We start from the raw sequence: 20990 nt of genomic DNA, 5'->3' as shown, positions 1-20990 counted from the left end.
GGGGGGTGAGATGCCCATGTATACACTTGGCGTCTATGAGAAGGGCTCCAGGCAGTGAGATGGGGGAGCATCAGGGCCAGGTGCCCAGATCCCTGTGGGGCAGGTGGTCCCAGACAAGTCCACTCCTCTCCGGCACTTTGTGCCCACCCACCACTGACGCTCACAAGCACACGGGGAGGGAGCTCGTTCCCCGGGACGCACTGCCCTCCGTGGTTCCTTCCAGCCCCCGTGAAGCCCCGGCGATGTCCCGGTACTCCTGGGCTTCTGGGACCGAGCCTCCCCTCCAGCTCACACTGCCCGTTGAGGAGCCGCCAGAGCAGAATAATCTCGTAAATCTGCTCGGGGCCTTCGGGTCACCCCTTTAATGCCTGAATCAAGCCCCAGTGTAGTCGGGCCCATGGGACCCTCTCTGCGTTCTGGCGGCCCTGACCCACTCTGCCATTCCCAGCCCGGAGCGTGTGGTCCGCCCCCTGGACGCCCCTGCCACCCTCTGTGGGCCCTCGCCACCTTGCTCCTGGGCTGCCCTAACAGACGCCACACTGCGGTAACTCGGGCGCCGAACGGGGACGATACTGCCCCCCAGCGACAGTGGGCAACGTCTGGGCAGCTCTGTTGGTCACAACGGGGTGGCTGTCAATGGCGGCCAGGGGTGCTGCTCAGCATCGTCCCAGCCCCGGACAGCACCCCGCCAGAGCAAAGGTTCACGTGGCCCCGTGCACATAGAGCCAAGGTGGAGAAACCAGCTCTGACCTTACAAGCTAACCCCTCAGTGAAACAAAAGCCTCTGAACGATCTCTAAACGTGGCAGGAAATTCAACCCCGACACAGAGGCCTTGGCTTCGACTTGTTCTGGGTCCTAAATTAAATGGGCCCACAGCCCTGCGACAGAGCCTAACTGCCGTCTGCCACGAACTCTGGTACCCAGCAGACCCCGGCGCCTCGCACACGGCCGAGGTGGCCCACCGGTGGGGGCGGGGCTCAGACCCCAGGCTCCAGCCCTGCCCCCAGCGCCCCTCCTCCAGCTGAGTCCCCGGGTAGGGAAGAGAACCGCGAGGCCCCCAGAGCCCCTGGGGCACGACCCCTGTCACCGGGGAGCCGCACACCTTTCTCCCGCGGTGAGGGCCGCCAGCTTGGCCTCCCCGGGCTGAGGCTCCGACGGGTCGTCCAGAATCCTCTGCATCTGCTGCTCGATCTCCCGGGGCGTCAGCAGCCTGCCATCATGGTAGAGCCAGACCTTGAAGTAGCGCCCCTCGTGGAACACGACGATGTGCTTGCTGTCCCGTATGTGCTGGATGGTGTCTGCGGCAGGACAAAGAATCCAGAGGCGGGAGGTGAGCAGAGGCTGGGAACGTCCCCCGGCCCAACCGTCCAGCGCTCCCGGCCCCTCCCCCCGCGGCCCTCCACGCAGCTCGTCCGTCCACTTCTCAGGAGTCTGTAGAGGACTCGGTACAGATCCGAGTTGAGAGGTTTGACTTGTCTCAGCTCCGCTCAGCCACTCACTGGACGTATCCTCTTGGGCCAAGGACTTAGGCCCGCTTGAGGGTTTCTACCAGAAAACTAAGCAAACACGCCCTTCGAGCCTTCACTTCAAAGTCAGAAATAAGAAGATGCGCACTACGACCACTTCCGTTCCACACTACACCAGGTCCTGGCCAGCACAGTACACGAAGAAAGAACCAACACGATACTGGGATCGGAACACGGGCCTCTCACAGCCACGATTAACCCCAGAAAACCCAACCGACCCCACCAACCACCAGCTGTTTTACATTACTGAGAACACAGCTGGGGAGACACTCAGGGTCTAAAATCATTTGCATTCCTCTCCCCTTGAGTTCTGGGCCGAACTGAGCCCCTCCCACTCACATGCTGAGGACCTACCCTCAGTTGTGACTGTAGTTGGAGGCAGGGCCTTTAAAGAGGTAATTATGTTGACACACGGTGATTAAGATGGACCTTAATCCCACATGACAGGGGTACTTACAGGAAAAGATGAGGACACAGACACACATGGAGGGACGACCCCGTGAGGACCCAGGGCGAGCACGGCCGTCCACACACGAGGAGAGAGGCCTCACGGGGACCCCGCCCTGCCCGCGCCTGCATCTCAGGCTTCGGCCTCCAGGACTGGGGACAGTGAGTGTCTGTTTCAGCCATGCAGGCTGTGGTGTTTTGTTACAATGGCCCTAGAAACTAATATAGTCAGTAGCCAACAACTCAAAAATACACTTAAAACAACAAAAACAATAAAGGAGTTAGGAATAACTCTAACAGACGATGCACAAGACCCTGGCAGAGAAAGTATAGCAGCACCCCGATCCCAGGGGGACGTGTTCCGAAACCCCCACGGATGCCCGAGGCCGTGGAGCATACCAAACCCCAGACACACTCATGTTTTGTTTTTTCCAGTCTATGTACCTACCGGAGGGCCGCGGGGTACGTTCTCAGCCTCCCCTAACCTCCCACCTCTGGATTCTTTGTCCTGCCGCAGACACCATCCAGCACATACGGGACAGTCTGATTTATAAACTAGGTATAGTAGAATAACAATAAAAATTAAATAGAGCAATTATAATAACGTATGCTAATAAAGGTTATGTGGATGTGGTCTCTCTCTCTCAAAATACCTCATCCTGGCCCTTCTTTTCGTGATGATGTGAGATGAGTCATGTAGGTGTGACACAGAGTTAGGCTGATGTTACGGGGGATCATCAGCTTCCACACCGTGGCTGGTTGTGGGTAACTGAGACCACGGAACGCAAAACCACAGGTAAGAGGAACAACTGTATGACACTTTACTAAAATCACTTTTAAAAGCGCTGTCACTGGGGCACCTGGGTGGCTCAACCATCTGAGCATCCGACTCTTGGTTTCGGCTCAGGTCATGATCTCAGGGTTGAGCCCCGTGTCGGGCTCCAAGCTCAGTGGGGAGTCTGCTTGAGATTCTCTCTCACCCCCTCTGCTCCTCCCAACCTGCTCGCTCGCTCGCTCTCTCAAATAAATAAATAAAAAGTCTTTTACAAAATAAAAAAAAACTTTAAGAATGCTATTACTGTCCCAACACTGCTTTTTGCCAACTCATCACTTTTCACAAAAATCTGGCCACAGATCACTGGACTCCAGAGTGAGAGAGAGACAAAGGTTGGCTTTCGAGCCAGAAACACCCCACACGGTGAAAGTACTGAGTGCATTGCTGGAGTCTTCAGAAAGCCTCTGGGTCCCGGAACCGAAAAAGGCTGAATCCGCTTACGGAAGCCCACCCAGAGGCCAGCTTTTGTGTCCGAGGACCCCCATGCCTACCACCACAGGACAAGTTCCTGCCCGGGGCTCGTCGTCTAGAGGTACCTGGCTATAACAACACCCCCCGAAAGCCAGATCAGCTTGGGACTCTGCCAGCTTCGAAAGCAGCAGTGGGTTAAAACAAACAAACAAACAAAGCAGCAGTGGGTTCATTTTAACAGCCCACCGTGAGGTCTCAGATGGGGTCCGGTTTGTCAGTTGCAAGTGGCCAGTATTTGCTACCTACACGGCCATCCGGAGGCTCACAGGTGGCCCAGCCTGAGCCCTGGCTGGTCTGGGACAGTCCCAGGTGATGACATGTGATCTCCCTTTCATTCTCGAGGGTGTCCTGGCTCCGATTACGTGGCTGCCCGGCATTCTGCGAGGGTCGGGGATGGGGATCAGCTGTCCCAGGTCAGGCTGCTCCTAGTGAGCTGCTAGATCACAAGCCCAGCCTCCTGAGCACAAGCCAGCATGCATTACACAGGAACCCTGCATGTGAGCCAGAGCAAAACTCCCGAGGGAGCCAGATGAAGAAAAGGAATATTCCTAACCAGACCTGGGAAGAACACCCTGGGAGACAGCCTTCGACCAAAGAGAAACTGAAGTCTAAAGATAAGTCACATGCCCTAAGAAAGACCGAGAAAATTCAACAGAAGGAATGTTCCTGAACCTAAAATCTCACTCTCTCAGGAGGGGTCAGCATAAATCCGTGTGCTGCCCGTCCACCACCTCCGTCCGCGGCGCGTAAGGAGCAAAAATGCTTCCCGAAAGAGCCCCACTCACCCGTCTCCTCTCCCGGGATCCGCGAAGTATTAAACATTCGCTCCCACTGAGCAGAGCAGAGCGGAACTGTGGATCCCAACAGAAAAATCTGCAACAAAAATACGTTTCAAACAAAAAATTCCTCAGGGGGGTGGGGAAGGGGTAAGGAACAAATGAAACACTGGATTTGTTTTTCTGTGCACACAGTGCTTGACTTTATCTTTTCCAAACTGCAGAGAGCAGCTCTTCCCTGGGCCGCTGACCTTCACGGCAAGACTCGCTGAGTCGTCCCTGGGCTCAGCGCCCCGCACCCTTCCTGCCCAAGTAACGCCTTCTCCTCGATCATTTCTCAACTGACATTTACACCACAGACCGTTTACAAACTGACACTTCAACCAAAGGGATATCTAAGAAAGAAATGTGTTGTTCTTCTTGAATAATTTACCAGCTCAGTTGTTTTCCTTCAAAAGTAAACAAGAGCTTCTTCCGGCGGGGATTACGGGATGAAGTACAAGAGATGTAGATCCACTTAGAATACACAGGGAGAATGAAATCTCAAAGTAATTACGCAGAGTGAAAGAAGCTAGACCAGAGAGAGAGAGAGAACCTACTGTGTGATTGCATTTGCACAAAGCTTTGGAAAGTACAAGTGATCCAGAGGGACAGAAGGCACAAGCGAACTTTTGGGGGTGACGGATGTGTTCACTCCCTGGACTGCAGTGATGGTTTCAGGGGTTCGTTATATAAATATCACAGGACCTATCAAACTGTGCCTCGGGCATGTGCACTAAGTCAACGAAGCCGTTTAAAGAGAACTGTTTACAGAGCAGTGTGTTTGCATACCGGCTTGATCTCCTCCCGGTCCAGCCTTCGTCTATAGAGCAGGATGGCGTGGATAGCGTTGCCCGCTCTCGCTGCCTGGATCTGAGTCGGTAGGACGTACAGCAAGTCCTGAAAAGGTAAACACATGTCGGCAGACAGAACGTCCATGGGAAAAGCCACGCTAACTGAAATACACAAGAGGGCATTTCCGCACTGTTAAAATATTTCCATCTGTGTTAAATCACACCTGCTCTAATAGAAAAGAAATTAAGACTCCATTTCCTACACTTGGGCAGCTTTGTGTTTTACAAGAAAATAAAAACGAAGAACAGAAAGAAAACGGACAAAGAACGAGGCTGGCCAGTTATTAAAGCTATTAAATACCAGTTACCGGAACCCAAACGGTGGGGTTTCTAACAAAACGACGGGAAGTGCCCTCCCAGGCCATCGATGCCTCGGAAGACAAGAACCACCCGGAGTCCCAGGGCAGCGGAGAAGGACGCTGCGCCCCTGGGCCCGGGGAGCCGCGGCCGCCCGTCGCCAAGCTCTGGGGGTGGCGGGGACACGGGCCCGCATGCCGCCGTGCATCACAACACCACGCCCAGCTGCGACAACAGGGGGAGGGGCCCTGCAGCGAGGGGCCACTCACGGCCTCGAGGGTATTTCTCCGAGCGGCTCGCGGCAAACCCGAAAGGACAGCCACGCACGCAGCTTTCAGGCCCGGCAAGCAGGTCCTGGGCCCCGGCAGGACGCCTGGGTGAGCGGGAGCAGGCGCAGGAGCCTCCCGGCGGCCGGCGGGCCCGTGGCGATGCCCGCCGAGCCCGCCCAGGGCACTCACCATGGCATAGTAGTTGCTGTTCACCATCAGCGGCCCTCGTCCTCGCAGGTAGACGTACGCCTCCCACCAGTCGCTCACCTGCGGGGTGCCAACAGGACAGGGCACCGGCGAGCTTAGCGGGAGCCACACGGGCTGGCGGGGCGTGTGGGAGCCCAAGCGCTAGTGGGAGTTCAACACACCCGTGCGGCCGGCTCCTGATTTAAACACAGCGCACCTGCCCGCCCCGCAACCACGCCCACTCCCAGCCCCATCTTCCTGTTCCGTCTGGTCACCCTGAATACCTCCTCTGTCACACCCCGCCTCGTATCACCCAAGTGGCTCCTCTCGCCCACCCACACGGGGAGGCCCGGCTGGTTGGTGGCACGGACTAGTGCCATTCAGGTGGCACCTGAATGCATTTCCGCCAAGACAGACGGCGAGTACGTATACTTACGTAGTTAGTAGCCCACCAGGATTTTAACTTCAGATACCACTGCAATTTGGGTCCAAGGCTGACCGCAAAGTCTTCTGCCAGAACCGTCATCCGTTTAAAGTCGGATTCCTTCATTAGAGGCTTCACCGATTCCAGATACTAGGGTTAACGCAAAGCACACACTCCAAGTTAAAACACAAAGGCCCCTTATCTGCGCCTTAGAAAAAATATAAACCTATTTAAAAGATTTAAAAATCTTCCCCAAGTAGGGATGCCTGGCCGACTCAGTCCGAGGAGCGTGCAACTCTTGATCTTGAGGTCAAGAGTTCAAGCCCCACGTTGGGCAAGGAGATTACTTAAAAATAAAATCTTTTTTTTTAAAGGTTATTTATTTTAGCGGGAGAGGGCGAACAAGTGGGGGGGGGGGCGAGGGAGAGAGAGAATCCCAAGCAGCCTCTACACTCAGCAGAGAGCATGATGCGGGGCTCGATCTCACAACCCTGAGCCGAAACCAAGAGCCGGTCACTTAACTCACTGAGCCACCCAGGCTCCCCTTAAAAATAAAATCCTGGGCGCCTGGGTGGCTCAGTCGGTTAAGCGACTGCCTTCGGCTCGGGTCATGATCCCAGGGTCCCGGGATCGAGTCCCGCATCGGGCTCCCGGCTCGGCGGGGAGCCTGCTTCTCCCTCTGACCCTCTCCTCTCTCATGCTGTTTCTCTCTCTTGCTCGCTCTCTAATCAATCAATCAATCTAAAAAAAAACAAATAAAAATAAAATCTTAAAAAAAACCAACTCCCCAAGTTGGTTCTGCGGGTCCTCACACGAGTTAGCCAGATGGCTTTACGTCAGTGACGTAACTGGCCCTTTACTGGCCCTTTACTGGCCCTTTACTGGCCCTTTACTGGCCTTCTAGTTCTCCAAACAAGCATCACTACAAGATCACCAGAGCGACTTCCGGAGCGACAAGATCATGGTTCGGCCAACAAGGACATCTCACTAGTCTTTGTCCATCATTCGGCCCTTAATGAAAGCCCTATTCCCACCCACTCGACAGTGACTCAGGACAGTGCAGGGAGCATGCCGGGGACGAGCCCAGGACACTGGGAAGCAGGAAGGAGGAGCCAGAACGATGGGACGGGGAAGGCCAAGCCCGGGGTCAAGGCCAGGTCTCCAGGTACAGGGTTGTGGGGCCCCCTGACTTTGAGCAGCCCCACCCTGGAGTGAGAGCACCCAGGTGGCAGGTCACAGATGTGATGGGGTTTCGAGACCATCATCAACAGCTGTTGCCATATACACGAGCAAACTTCTAGAAAGTAAGGCCCTCGGTTTATCAGGAAACGTGTCCATCCGCCAAGTTCTGTCTGCCGTGAAAACAGCTTTGGGGCCCCAGGGAGATCTCTAGGACCCCTCCTTGAATGTTTACAGGGAGGGTGCCACTCCAGAAACTGAGCAGCTGTTCAAGTTTTCAAGTTTACTCAAAGTGAGACACGCGTGAGTGGAACGTTACCACTCTGAAGCAGCTCGAGTCGGGCACCCCACTCACGGACCCAGAGCTGCAGGTGGCTTGGCCGCCCTCCCGCGGGGCGGAGCCCCTGTCTGCCGCGCCGCAGGTGAGGGAGGGCTCGAGAGAGCAGAGATGAGAGGGAACTTGAAAAGGCCAAGAGGGACGAACTAACTAAGCTGGGATTCAAAAGCCAAGGTTCTAGAATGAGTCCACGGGACAGGCAGAAACCGCAGCCCTCATTGGCTTCGGTGGGAATGCCTGTGGGATCCAGCCCAGCTGTTCCTCCACAGGTGAAGCAGAGGCCGGCCCCACCAGGCCCCAGGGCCCCGGATCCAGGCCTACAGCCAGCAGACGGGTGTGGGGTTTGGATGATGGGAAGTTCTGGAGCTAGACCGTGGTGGAGGCCGCTCAATGAGACCGTACTCAGTGCCACACAAATGCATGGCTTAAAGTGGTTAAAGTGGTCATTTTCATGTTATATACGTATACACCACAACTTAAAACAACTAGTCATGTAACGTACCAAAGACCGTTGAATTGGACGCTTCGGGGGAACCGTACGGTATGTGAATTAAATCACAACAAAGCTGTTTAAAAAAAAATTGCAAAGCTGTCTATCAAACGTGATGCTTTGAAAAACACACCTCATACATGCTGATGTTAGAAAGGAAGAGGCCTCTGACAACAGCCGGACGAGCACACGGCTGAGACCGAATCCGGCCAACCGACAGCCTTCACCCCCGGACGCCCAGCAGCTTGGAGGGGGTGTCCCAGGGAGCTCGAGGCCACACCTACCCTGTTCACGGTGTCCCTGACGGCCGGGACCGGCAGGCGTGGCAGCGACGTCTGGAAGCTGTACAACATGGGTTTTCGGCCCGAAAAGATCTTGACCACACTCTTTAAAAAAAAAAAAAAGGTGCGGTTTAAAACGTTAGACCATGTTAAAGATATGAAGCCAGTTCTCGACCTGCCGACTCTTTACTGATTTTCTGGGCTTCGCATCGTCTCCGGTCTGTTTTCCGCCCCGATACCTCACAGGCCTTTGCCAACAAACGGGTGACCCCAAGCAAAAACCAGCCCAAGTCTGACGGATGCTTCGAGATGCCCCGGCCAAGCTGGGCACCTGAGGTTGCCGGCTGCCTGCACATCTGCACGGGGCCAAGATCCAGTCAGCTACCTCTGCAAGGCTCTGGGCTTTGGGACGCGCTCCAAGCCCTGGCAAGGGGGAGGGCAGGGGCCGAACTGAGAAGCCTGGACCTGGAGCCAACCCCAGGACGCGGCAGCACCGTGGCCCCTCACGCCTAGCGGAGAGCACACATTTGCCTCCTCTCAGCCCTTGCTTTCATCTGGAAGGATCAAAGTTGGTGTTAACAGTGGGCCATCTCATGCTGACCAGACCTCCGAGGAGTTCCTCGGGCTCACGTAGGGCAGCTGGGACTCAGCCGGACGGGAGCCAGGAATATGCCATCCTAGGGAACACCGTTCAGCTTATTCCGTACAGGGCAGGCGCCCCCTCGGACTCTCTGCTGGGGGCCAGATTCTGCTTCTCTGGAAATCAGCCATCTTACAGCCAGGTGAGTGCAGGAAGTCGGTCTGGGGGGAGTGAGGCCCGTGGGCGCGGGGGTGCCTCTCACGAGCAGCCCCCGGGAGGTGGTGGTCAGCTTGTAGGTGGAGCGGTCAGGGGGGACACTGGGACAAGCGTCCACACACGTGGCAACCAAGGGACACTCAGGCTGCAGCCGAGGAGAGCTAGCAGAACGGCCTGAAGCACAGGGTGAACCGGGGAGACCTGGTCGGACCAGTCGGCGAGGGAAACCACCGAGCGCCCGCCTTCGAGTTAGTCAGAAAAGCTACAAAGTGGACGGGCGTCAGTTTTCCTTGAAGGAGGACCTGGATGGCAAACCCAGCAGACTCTAATATACCATGTTCAGGACTCTCCAACATCATTAAAGGAAAATACTCTTCAGCCCACACTTAGGAGTCACGGTGAATCAACCCCCTGCAGCTCCCAGGTCAACCAACCACGTGTGGAATGGGAAAGGTCCCCGAGGACCCCCCTTTCAAAGTAAGAGTCACTCACGTGAGACCCTGTGAAAGTGAGATGAGCCAGACACGGAAGGATGAATACTGTGGCGAGGGAGGTGGCGGCTGCCTGGGGCATGGGCCCCCCGACAGCGCCACCCCTGCGCACCTAAGCCTTTGCTAAGAGGGCAGATCTTACGTGCTCTTACCACAAAGGAAAAGCGGGGTGGGACATGAGGATGCTCTGGGGGGCGGGGAGCTAAGCTGGTGGCACTGATAATGACCATGGTTTCACAGGCGCATCCTTACCTCCACATGCACACTGCTAAACAGCCAGGAGGCCTGCTGCATGTCAAGCGTACCCCAAAATAAAGCGGTTAGAAAAAAATCCACACCAGTTCGGCACCAAGAGTGAAGTGGGGGTCATTACCATCCAGATCTTGGTGGCGCGGCTCATCTTGCCGTGCTGGGCGAACATCCAGCCGTGGTAGGATAGCAGCACCTTGAGGGAGTAGCGCATGGTGACGATGAGGGCCACCCACAGGCCCGTGCCGAAGAGGATGCCGCTGACCACGTTCTTCGTCTGGCTGGACATGCAGCTGCTAGGGAGAGGACACAAGCCGAGCACACGTTAGCGGGGATGCCACGCACTGCCAGCCGGAGCGGCCATCCCTCGACACAAGACCGTGGGCCCCGAATCCAAGAGGGGACGCCAGGTTCCCTTAGCGCTAGCCCAACTCTCAAAGGCTCAGGCATCACTCTCCCATCCTCAGGACAAACCAAGCCTCCTGTGTCCTCGGGGAAAATGCGCAACTTCCTCCAGGGTCTAGGGATGGGGACAAGGGACGTATGAGGTGGTGGCCTGCCGGCGATGAAACCCACGCCCTGGGTCCACTCGCACCTCCTCAGCTGGGCACTCACAGCAAATCTGGGCCGTTCCCTTCCTGTACCTTCTTCTTCCTCAAACATCACTTTGGATTTCGCCATTACTCATGAGACGCTCAGATCATTTGGGAAAACTATTATAGCTGTTTATATCAAAGGAGCTTGGGGACGCCTGAGTGGCTCAGTCGGTTAAGCGTCTGCCTTCGGCTCGGGTCATGATCCCAGGGTCCTGGGATTGAGTCCCACATCGGGCTCCTTGCTCAGCAGGGAGCCTGCTTCGCCCTCTGCCTGCCTCTGTCTCTCTCTCTCTCTGATAAATAAATAAAATCTTAAAAAAAAAAAATATATATATATATATCAAAGGAGCTTGTTTTTGATCTAGGCAGGAATACTTGTGGAGAAACTGATGTTATAAAATGATTTTTTTTTTTTTAAAGATTTTGATTTATTTAGAGAGAGAGCGTGAGCAGGGGTCGGGGGAGGGAGAAAGAATCTCAAGCAGACTCCCCGCTGAATGCAGAGCCCCCCATGGAGCTTGATCCCAGGACCCTGAGATCATGACCTGAGCCGAAATCAAGAGTTGGACATGCAACCGACTGAGCTACCCAAGCGCCCCATAAAATGGTCATTTAAATAATAAACTTAAAGAGAGAAAATGTTTTCATTTGCTAAGGAAAGAGATACATCGTATGGTAAAGATGGGGCTGTAAAAAATCTTGGTGGTTTTTAGTTCCAATTGTTTCAGAAACCACAAGCTAGTTATAAAATAAAAAGGGTTTAAATAACAAACGTTGGCAAAGACACAGAAAATAGGGAACCTTCGGGCACTGTTGGTGCAGCCGCTGTGGAGAACAGGATGGAACTTCCTCAAAAAAACTAAAAATAGAACTACCCTATGATCCAGCAATTCCACTTCTGAGTATTTATCGGAAGGACGTGAAATCCCTCTCTTGAAGAGATATCAGCACCCCCATGTCCATTTCGGCATCATCCACAACAGCTGGGACATGAAAACCACCTACGTGCCTACTGACAGGTGAATGGACGAAGGTGTGCTACACAAATATCATAGGATGTTATTCAGCCATAAAAAAGAAGGAAATCCTGCCATTTGTGACAACCATGGATCTTGAGGGCATTATGCCAAGCGAAATAAGTCAGACAGAGAAAGGCAGCTACTACTGTAGGATCTCACTTATACGTGGAATCTGAAACAAAAATCTAAATTCCTAGATACAGAGTGGACTGACTGGTGGTTGCCCGAGGCAGAGGATGGGCAAAAGGAGGGACGGTGGTCCAAAGGTACAAACTTCCAGGGTCGCTTGGCGGGCTCAGTTGGTAGGGTGTGTGACTCTTGATCTCAGGGTTGTGAGTTCCAGCCCCACGCTGGGTGTGGGATTTTACTTAAAAATAAAATCTTAAAAAAAAAAAAGGGTATACACTTCCAGTTATAAGACAAAAAAGCCTTAGGGATCATGGTAACTGTAGTTAACAATACCATATTGTATATTTAAAAATTGCTAGGAGAGTAGATCTTAAAAGTTCTCATCACAAGAAAAAAAATTCTGTACCTATATGTGGAGATGAATGTTAGTTAACTAGACTTGTAATCAGTTTGAGCTACATACATCTACCAAATCATTATGTTATACACCTAAAACTAATAAAACGTTACATCAATTATGTCTCGTTTTTAAAAATTATTTCAGTGGGCTTCAAATTATTTTTTTTTTTAAGATTTTATTTATTTATTTGACAGAGAGAGACACAGAGAGAGAGGGAACACAAGCAGGGGGAGTGGGAGAGGGAGAAGCAGGCTTCCTGCTGAGCAGGGAGCCCAATGTGGGGCTCGATCCCAGGACCCTGAGATCATGACCTGAGCTGAAGGCAGATGCTTAACGACTGAGCCACCCAGGCGCCCCAGTGTGCTACAAATTATTAAAATAAACAATGTATACATAACCTAAAGATACCTCCAGTATTTAAAACCCACCAAGTTAACACCTTCTGATACTTAAGTAACACTGAAACAAATTATCTTCAAGGTAAAATACTTTTGCTCCAAAACTTGTGTCCATATAACTTGTCAAATCTTGTGTTGTGATTTTTTTCTATAATATACACATGGGCGCTTCAATGAAAAGCATTAGCAAAAAAAAAAAAGCTTTCTTTTAAAGAGCACGGTCCTTCCGAGGTGGCAGGAGCTGGATGGACGCAGAGCAAACCCAGACTAGTACGTCTGCGTTTGTGAAAACAGCCACCTTGGACAGTCGGAGGTGCTCTCCGGAAAGACAGTTCCAGAACGACCTTCGAGCCTGGGAGACGCTGACCCTTAACCTGGTCTTTCTAAATTTGGGCCAAGGATGGCCCAGTTCACCGCAATTGGTTTAGAGGGACAAAGAAACAAATCGTATAAAGACCCAGATTATAAAGGGCTTTAAATAGCCAACACTTCTAAATATAATCCAGCATTAAGAGCCCACAGTGGAAAGTACATTAAAACTCCACGTTAAACCCACAAGAGTCTGAAAAGTACGCAGAAATAGCACGACCCAGTGTGCAGAGGACCAGCTGTCTGCAGGGGTCGCAAGGACAGGAGGAGCAAGGTTTCCCCGGAGTGTGGGGAGTGTCGGGGTCCCTGCCTCGGTGTCCCCGGCCGCCAGGCAGAGCAGGGAATCTGGCAGGGGTCCAGCCCAGGCACGCTTCCTCTGAAATGATGGAATTTTTATTTGAGGTCTCGCAGACACTTATAAAGGCACAAGCCAGCATTCTTGAGGCAGCTTGGAGGCCATGAGCGACTCGGCTGGACTCTGGGCTTTGAACAAGAAGGAACAAGGAGGGAGGGGCACCCACTCCAGGAGATACAAGTTCACACCTTTAAGCGAAAACAGCTGACTTACTTCTTTAGAGTAATCAGAGTCGAATTCACTCATGAGCTGGGGGTTTCCCCCTGAAGTCCTACCCTGCCAGTTTAGTCCTTTCTGAAGGGACGATGTGAAAGCCATACAACCAGCAGGGCCCGCAATTCACCTGCTTAGCTTAGGCCAGCGGCCGACACCACAGACACGACCCGGGGAAGTCAGGGGGCCCCAGCCTCCCCACGCAACCCCTGGACCAAAACCAAAGCCCACCTATGGGCCGAGGACTTGGGGACCATGATTTCTGTAGTAAGAGACCAGGGTAAACAACGAACTGAGAAACAGGATCGAAGGTCTGGCACAGAACCACCACGGTGGTTTTGGAGGTACTGGGATCCTTTCCAATCAGAAAATAAAAGCAAGTATTCTAGAGCAAGGGCCAGACACAAACGGAGTAACCGGAGACCCTTGAGAGCGAGGTCACCGCCAGGGGACCCTGCATGGGCGTTAGGGCCATCCCTGGGACTGGAGGGAAGAAAGGACTTCAGAGGGGTTCCATAAATGCGCTCGAGGGCATGCCCACGTTCCACGTGGGACCCCAGGCACCACGTACACCTTTCCAGGAAAATACCAGCCCAGAGGCTCCTCTAGGCCAAAAATCATGGTAGAAAGAGAGCCTATTGGGGCGCCTGGGTGGCTCAGTTGGTTAAGCGACTGCCTTCAGCTCAGGTCATGATCGTGGAGTCCCGGGATCGAGTCCCATATCGGGCTCCTTGCTCAGCAGGGGGTCTGCTTCTCCCTCTGACCCTCCCCCCTCTCATGTGCTCTCTCTCTCTCATTCTCTCTCTCAAATAAATAAATAAAATCTTTAAAAAAAAAAAAAAGAAAGAAAGAGAGCCTATTTTCCAGCTCCCAGAAAAGCCGGAAACTCTCAAGAGTGCTGAGGTTCCCACCGGGGTTCTGAGCCACTCGGACAAGGAGCTAAGGGGCTGAGGTCCCCCCAGAGCAGTCAGTTCTCAGGGTCACAGACCCCAGTGCAAAGAGCTGACCGTGTCCAGGACCAGCTCCTGGAGCAGAAATTCCTTTTGAGGACCCTGCAGCCAGGCTAAGCACACTGACCACAACCTTGGGCCCTGACATGAAGTCCCAGTGCAACCCAGGACCAAGGCCGTCTTCAGAGAAAGGGCCACGAGGGACTCCAAACTCCCTGTGGACCGTAACACAGAAGAAAGCCTACAGCAGGAGAATAGCCAAGCTTCAAATGGAATCAGAACGGTGATGGCCATTATATTTGAAAAGACATAAAAATATCAGCAACAAAAGTCGCTAACTTCCTAGACAATTTGAGATTTGAAAAAGAGTACTTACGTCGTGTCCAGGGTCCGATTGATTTTTGCAATTATCCCCAGCGAGGGGTCGATCTTGGCATACATGGTTGACATCACACCTACCACCACGATGAGCCAACTGGAGGGGCTCGCCGGGTACACACCAGTGATGATGCCATTCTAGAAAGAGAACATGCACCATGAGTACTGTCCCGCCCACAAAGTCCACGGCTCCTGGTGATGGGGGCAGTGGAATGACAGCAGGGGGAAGGAGGCCTTTGTAGTTCACGGTGGCTAAGTGACCACTATAGAACATCTTCCCCAGAGACTCCAGCCCCTTCTCTTCCTCTATTTCTGAGCCAAATCCCTCCCAGAAGGAGATACCCCGAGAGTGACCCCAGGACATTTGAATCACCCAAGGCATGAGTTTAACATTGATTCCCGAGCTCCACCCAGACTGACTCTCGACACCCTCGAGTTAAGGATGTCACTGAGCCAACCATGATGTCCTCTCCCCAATCTGCTACACCTGGGACGCCCCAAGACCCCCAGCTCCAAAACCACCCCTCCTGCCGCTCCTGAATCAAGAGGCTGCTCAATCCCCAAGTATTTTCAGGAGACCTGACTGCATGTTGAGAATTTGCTGTATGATCCCTCAGCCAAACCCCTCTACTTCCCCACCCTAAAAACCACAAAAAAGTAGCAGGAGCGGAAGACAGATATGAAACAAAATTCTGGAACCCAGGTGAGCCTTGTGGCTCCTTATTCTTTTTATTTCTGTGTTTGTTTCAACACTTCTAATTAAAAAATATATATATATCTTACTAAAGCCGTCTTTAACAAGAGATTGATTTGGCCAAGACAATGGATTTAAAAACTCTCAAAGCTTATCTGAATTCTTTTAGGAGCTCCTTGCATCCCTACATGCCATTCCCAATGGGTTTTCAATTGTCTAGAAGTGTAAGAGAAAGAGATTTTAAACAAAGTGGGGGTTCTCCTGGTGTTCTCGGATAGATACGTACATGTACTACATTACATGACATTACAACGGGGTCAGGAAGGGCCCAGATTAAAAGGTCTCCCGCTCACCCCAGCCTCCCCCTGCAGCCCGTCCAGCTGCCAGCCACGCGGTCAGGCGAGGCTGTGAACTGTCTATCCTCTCTCTTCCTACCTACTGGTCTTGCCTCCTCAGCTGTACTATAACCTCTTGAAAACCAGAGAACATTTCCACTGGCTTGCAGTGACGGACGGCCCCAGCTCTGCACCCAAGTCTCTCTTCCTGGATCTGAGGGGGGAAAAGGAGCTGCTCCCGGCAAGGTCAGGTGACAACGCGCGCTTCCCCCTGTAGGTGGCGCCTCCTCCCCAGAGCCACCGGCCCCGCCCGCAGCGCCTGTCCTGCCGGGCCGGTTCCCAGGGGCCCGGCCCCCTTCTCTGACTCACTGCTTTCACCCTACCCTGGCTCCTGGGCCTTCTCAACAGCCCTTCTCTGAGCGACACCCTCAGAAAAGGAAACGGGAAAACAAATACAGGTAGGAGTTTTCCTCATTCCCTGGGCAGGTAACTCGATGAAAGGTCATCCCGTTTGAATTCTTTCCAAACACGCATCTTATCCCTTCTGTGATTTTTGAAATAAATTAAATTACGGGTAAGTTAAAAGAACAACATTCGTGCTTGACTAAAACCAGTGAATACATTTCCAGTCTTTCAGGTAAACCGAATTGAGAACATAGGAAGTTAACTCTGCTTGAATTTACACATGTATTTCAACATCGGACTATTTTACCAGCGAGGCATCTGTTAGATAAACTCACGGCCGTTGGCACAGCTGGAAGCAATCCTTCTTCTACAAGATGTAAAGAGTGCTGGACTCAGAGACATGGGTTCTAGTCTTTCCTCTACTTCTCTGAGCAGGTCACTCACCCTCTGTGAGCCCCCACGCCCCTGCCTAGAGGGTGCCGCCGCCCCTGCCCGCCTTACAGAATTCGGTGAGCCGGTGTACTCGGAAGCGTTTCCTAAGTACCGAGGGGGTATCAGTCATGTCGATCAGCACTCAAACACGCCCACTGCACCAGCACCTACACATGTTCTCGGATGCTGAAGTGAGCACCATACAGATTTAAACAAGGTTTGGCCAACCTTGAATCTGATGAACTTCTTTTTCCAGGAATGCAATCCAGACAGATAGATTTGCTTGAGGGCTTCGTGGCTCAGCCGCAGGTCGATCCCGTCTGGGGTGACCGTGAACTGGAAGGCCACGGCTTGGTGAGCTTCTGCCATCTTCGGCAATCTCCTAGCAGGAGGGGGAGGAGGGCAGAGTGTGATGCAGCCAGCATGTCACCGGACATTAGAAAACCCCTCACCCAGACCTGGGATTCGTTCTGCATGAAGTCTTTCCCAGCCGTTTCACAAACTTAATATTCCATTCACAGACCCCCGCGCAGCGCCCCCTCCCCCACCTGCCCAGCACTGCACAGCCCACTGTCGCCTCTGCTGGGAGGCCTGGGGTGGCCAGCGGAGTCCAGGAGTGGCACCTCCCACCACCACCTCCATCCCCGAGCCTCCAGTGTCCTGACCCACGGAAACCCCTACCCCCGGCCCCCGGCCCTGGCCATTCCACTGAACCATCCCTCCAGGCAGCCCGGGCCACACCCAGCTGACCCAGGAAGCTGGTGGCCGTTTAACCACCTGCCAATCTCATCCCCACCCACCAGCTGCCTGGAGGCTGGCACAGAAGAAACCCAGAGGGTCCACAAATGAGTCCGTGATGGCCCTGAACCCCTTATTTCTGGACTCTGGGGTGCAATGTGGCTGTTGGCTTGAGAGACCATCTCAGGCAGCAAAAAAGACTCCATGAGAAGGAGACGCACAGAATCCTCAGGAGTGGGTGTTTAGGCGCGTCTACGGACGGAGCCAGGTCTCCTTCCTCCTCCTCCTCCCCCTCCTCGGAGGCTATGACCGACTTGGGTCAACAACCCAAGGGGTGGAACATTAACTAGGGGGGCATTTACCCTCCTGCAAGCAGGCTGGCTCTGGGCTACCTGCCCTGCCCCAACGAATAAAAGCACATCTCCTTTCAATGGCTTCAGAGCCGGGTCTCTTCTGGCTCCCTTCCCCCTGGCTCCTGTCTTCTTCCTTGGCGACTCTGGAGCACCTCCCGGCCTCCCTCCGGTGGAGCCGGCCCCTCTGCCACCTTCTGGAGCCGTGGGACCGAGCCATCTCTTCCAACTCTGCTGGAGCGCCCTGCGATCGAAAGGAAGCTAACGGCGGGGGGGGAGAAGCTACCAAGAACTGTAACAAAAATCCAAAATCGTGTGTGTGTTTTCTTATCACCAACTATTTCTCCTGTTTTTACCTGCTGAAGCCCACCGAGTGCGGGTGGAGGACCAACCGAAATCAACAGGTATCATGCTTTCAAAGATGCCCAGTTACAAAAGCCAAACTAGCTTAGTTTTCAGCTAATTGGAACAAACGCCCCATTAGAGGCCCCGAGAGGCACGCAGCTTGCATTCATCGGCTCCTTCGGCAAGCGTGTGTTGATTGCCTCCCCCATGCCAGCCACACGGAGGACCGAGACGTTGGCAGAGAAGTCCTCCTGCCCCCCACCAGCTCAGACAGGGAGGCCGGAAGACGAGGGGGTGTCAGAGAGGGGACCTCCTGGGTGACACGGAAGCCCAGGAGGATTGGCCAGAGGGCAAGCCTTTCAGGCCCAAAGTTAAAACAGGACTCTAGGTAGAGGTCAAGGGCAGGTCAAAGACAGGGTGTTTGGGGTCAAGGGCAGGCCGCTAACTTTGGAGAGGAAGGCCCAGAGGCAGTCAGGGGAGGCAGCTGGGTTTTATGTGAAGGGTTAAGGAAAACCATCCAAGGGCCTTAAGTTACTGTTTCTGTTCTCAAGAAGACCACTCTGGGGGCGCCCGGGTGGCTCAGTCGGTGAAGCGTCCAACTCTTGATTTCGGCTCAGGTCGTGATCTCGGGGTCGTGAGATCAAGCTCCACGTGGGACTCCACGCTTAGCTGGGAGTCTGCTTGAGATTCTCTCTCTCCCTTTCCCTCTGCCCCTCCTGCTCATGCTCGCTCGCTCTCTCTCTCAAATAAATCAATCTTTTAAAGAAGAAGGAGGAGGAGGAAGGGAGGAGAAGTGGTGTGTGGACCCACTACATTTGACGTCGTTGGGGGCAGAGGGAGAGGCTGGGGTGGGCACCCCCTGGGAAGTGTCAGCACGTGAACCTACGACTCTGCTTTGATTATGAAGGAAAAGAGCAAGTTGGCAAGACTGCAATCCCCTGGGAATAACCTTAGCTTAAAGTGATCTGCAAAGTGTTCACGATGATCTACGTGTTATTTAGCAGGCATGGAGCCAACCTCCCTAGCCTGGCCAATTTTGAAGGAAAAGATGCCACGTGTGAAAACAGCAAGATCTCCAAGCAAATGCCTCCTGCAGATAATTCACCATGTGGAAGAGGGTGTCCTTTTCTCAAAAAGCTATCCAAGCGGCTTGAGAATTCTGCCGGCGCCTCAAGGTTAACTCTTAACCCCTCTTCACGAAGGCTTCAGACCCCCCCCATGCGGCGGGAGGTGGGCGTCACAAAGAGAATTCTGCAGAGCCAGAAGCACGGCAAACAAAGTTAGAGACTGGCCACCCTTTCCATGATTTGTAAGATCTTTCAAGGGCTTTATAAGGACATGAGGGATTATTAATGGCAGTAGATGGAACCTAAACATAGCGTTTGTAGCCGATTCTATCCGAAGGTATGGGTCCGGTGTTCACCCGGGGATCTAACCTCTGCTGGGCAGAGAGAGGGAGGCGAGACAGAGGATCTGCAGTCTCCCTGCCAGGAGTCAATGGCCTTGTCAGAACCCTGACTTTAACTAAGGATTTGCTCGTTTGGATTGGTTCAAACTAAAAACCAAAGACAGGAGTCCTAAATGAGCAATCTTTTTCTAGTTTTGCAGTAGGCAAGGTGCTGCCCTGGGCCGACCTCCCACTTCCAGCCATCGCGGTAATTAGTGAACCGGCAGACAAAGGTTCGAAACACGCCCTGTGCAAATCTAGTAAAGGGAAAATCCCACCCTCTATCCTGGCATCCACAGCCTCACGTTTAAAAATACTGACGATTAGAGGGGCGCCTGGGTGGTTCAGTCGGTTAAGTGTCCGACTCTTGATCTTACCCCAGGTCTTGATCTCAGGGTCGTGAGTTCAAGCCCCATGCCAGGCTCCATGGAGCTCAAGCTCCATGCTGGGCATGGAGCCTCCTTCAAAAAAAAGAAGAAACAATTTACACTCATAAGGCCACCTCCTGTGGCTGTGGGGAAATGCAGATCAAAACCGAGGCCAAATGCCACGGCCCGCCCCCCAGGACGGCTAGAACCTGCTAGAACCTGCAAGATCGAGGTAACAACACTGCCAAGGCATGGGCGAGGCCACAGAGGATCCAGAACCCCCACGCGCTGCGAGTGGGGATGCGCTATGGGGCGGCCACACTGGGGATCAGTCTGGCGGTTTCTCAAAAGGTTAAACATGGCCTTGGCACACGGCCCAGAGCTTCCACTCCCGGCTGCCTGCCCAAGAGGACTGAACACGAGTCCACTCAAAATCCTGCACGCACAGGTTCCTAAAACGCCATTACGCACAATAACCAAAAAACAGAAGTAGCACCAAAGTCCTTCCCCTGATGAGCAGGTAGATAAAATGGGGTCTAGCCATCCAACAGAGTGTTCTTTGACTGTTAAAAAGGAATGGAGCACTGTCACACAGATGAACCTCAAGAACCTCCTAGTACAGGAAAGCAGCAGACACAAAAGGCCACACACTGCACGCTTCCATGTACACAAAGTGTCCAGAATGGGGGGGGGTGGGGTACACGGCGGGGGGACGGAGACGGGTAGATGGCTGAGGGGAGGGATGGTTTCTTTCTGGGGTGAGGAAAGCGTTCGAAATCTGGACCGTGGTGCTGGGTGCACCTGTCTGTGAAGGGACTCACAACCACAGAAGCGTGCACTTTGGATGGGCGTAGGGGACAGTGTGCTAAGTCATACCTCAATAAAGCGGTTACTATAAAAAAGCCGCCTCGTGAAACTGAGGTGTCGTCTATTCAACATTAATGCACCTAAACCTTCTCTCCTCAAATCTGTAACGCAGGGGGGCGGGCCCACCAGTGTCCCACTCGCTCCTCCAAGCAAGGGTCAGCTCACTGCATTGAGGAATTAACCATTAAATATTTTTAGGGGGCGTAGGATACTGCAGTTATTTTTTAAAAGAGCTGCCTTTTGGGGTGCCTGGG

At 53.3% G+C, this 20990-nt stretch overlaps 1 protein-coding gene across 4 annotated transcripts in view; it reads right to left on the bottom strand.

Moving 5' to 3' along the window:
• CPT1A (carnitine palmitoyltransferase 1A) overlaps positions 1–17249 on the bottom strand; it is a 34556-nt gene extending 17307 nt beyond the window's left edge. The window contains exons 1-10 of one of the 4 annotated variants that reach the window (XM_044919727.1): positions 16850–17249; positions 14754–14893; positions 14501–14518; positions 10073–10241; positions 8416–8517; positions 6138–6275; positions 5705–5782; positions 4888–4995; positions 4066–4153; positions 1104–1299 (exon numbers count right to left, since the gene is read on the bottom strand). In XM_044919727.1, the coding sequence (XP_044775662.1) occupies positions 1104–1299; positions 4066–4153; positions 4888–4995; positions 5705–5782; positions 6138–6275; positions 8416–8517; positions 10073–10241; positions 14501–14518; positions 14754–14893; positions 16850–16990 (1178 nt within the window). In that variant the 5' untranslated portion in view covers positions 16991–17249. Of the gene's footprint in view, positions 1–1103; positions 1300–4065; positions 4154–4887; positions 4996–5704; positions 5783–6137; positions 6276–8415; positions 8518–10072; positions 10245–14500; positions 14519–14753; positions 14894–16849 lie in introns of all 4 variants that reach the window. The other 3 variants (XM_044919728.1, XM_021685589.2, XM_021685590.2) reach the window with 3 other exon arrangements.
• Positions 17250–20990: the final 3741 nt, after the last annotated feature.

This window comes from Neomonachus schauinslandi, chromosome 11 (genome assembly GCF_002201575.2).
Source record: "Neomonachus schauinslandi chromosome 11, ASM220157v2, whole genome shotgun sequence".
In the NCBI taxonomy this organism is placed as follows: Eukaryota; Metazoa; Chordata; class Mammalia; order Carnivora; family Phocidae; genus Neomonachus; species Neomonachus schauinslandi.
Note: the sequence above shows the minus strand (reverse complement) of the source record. Positions and strands in the feature narration are given on the sequence as shown.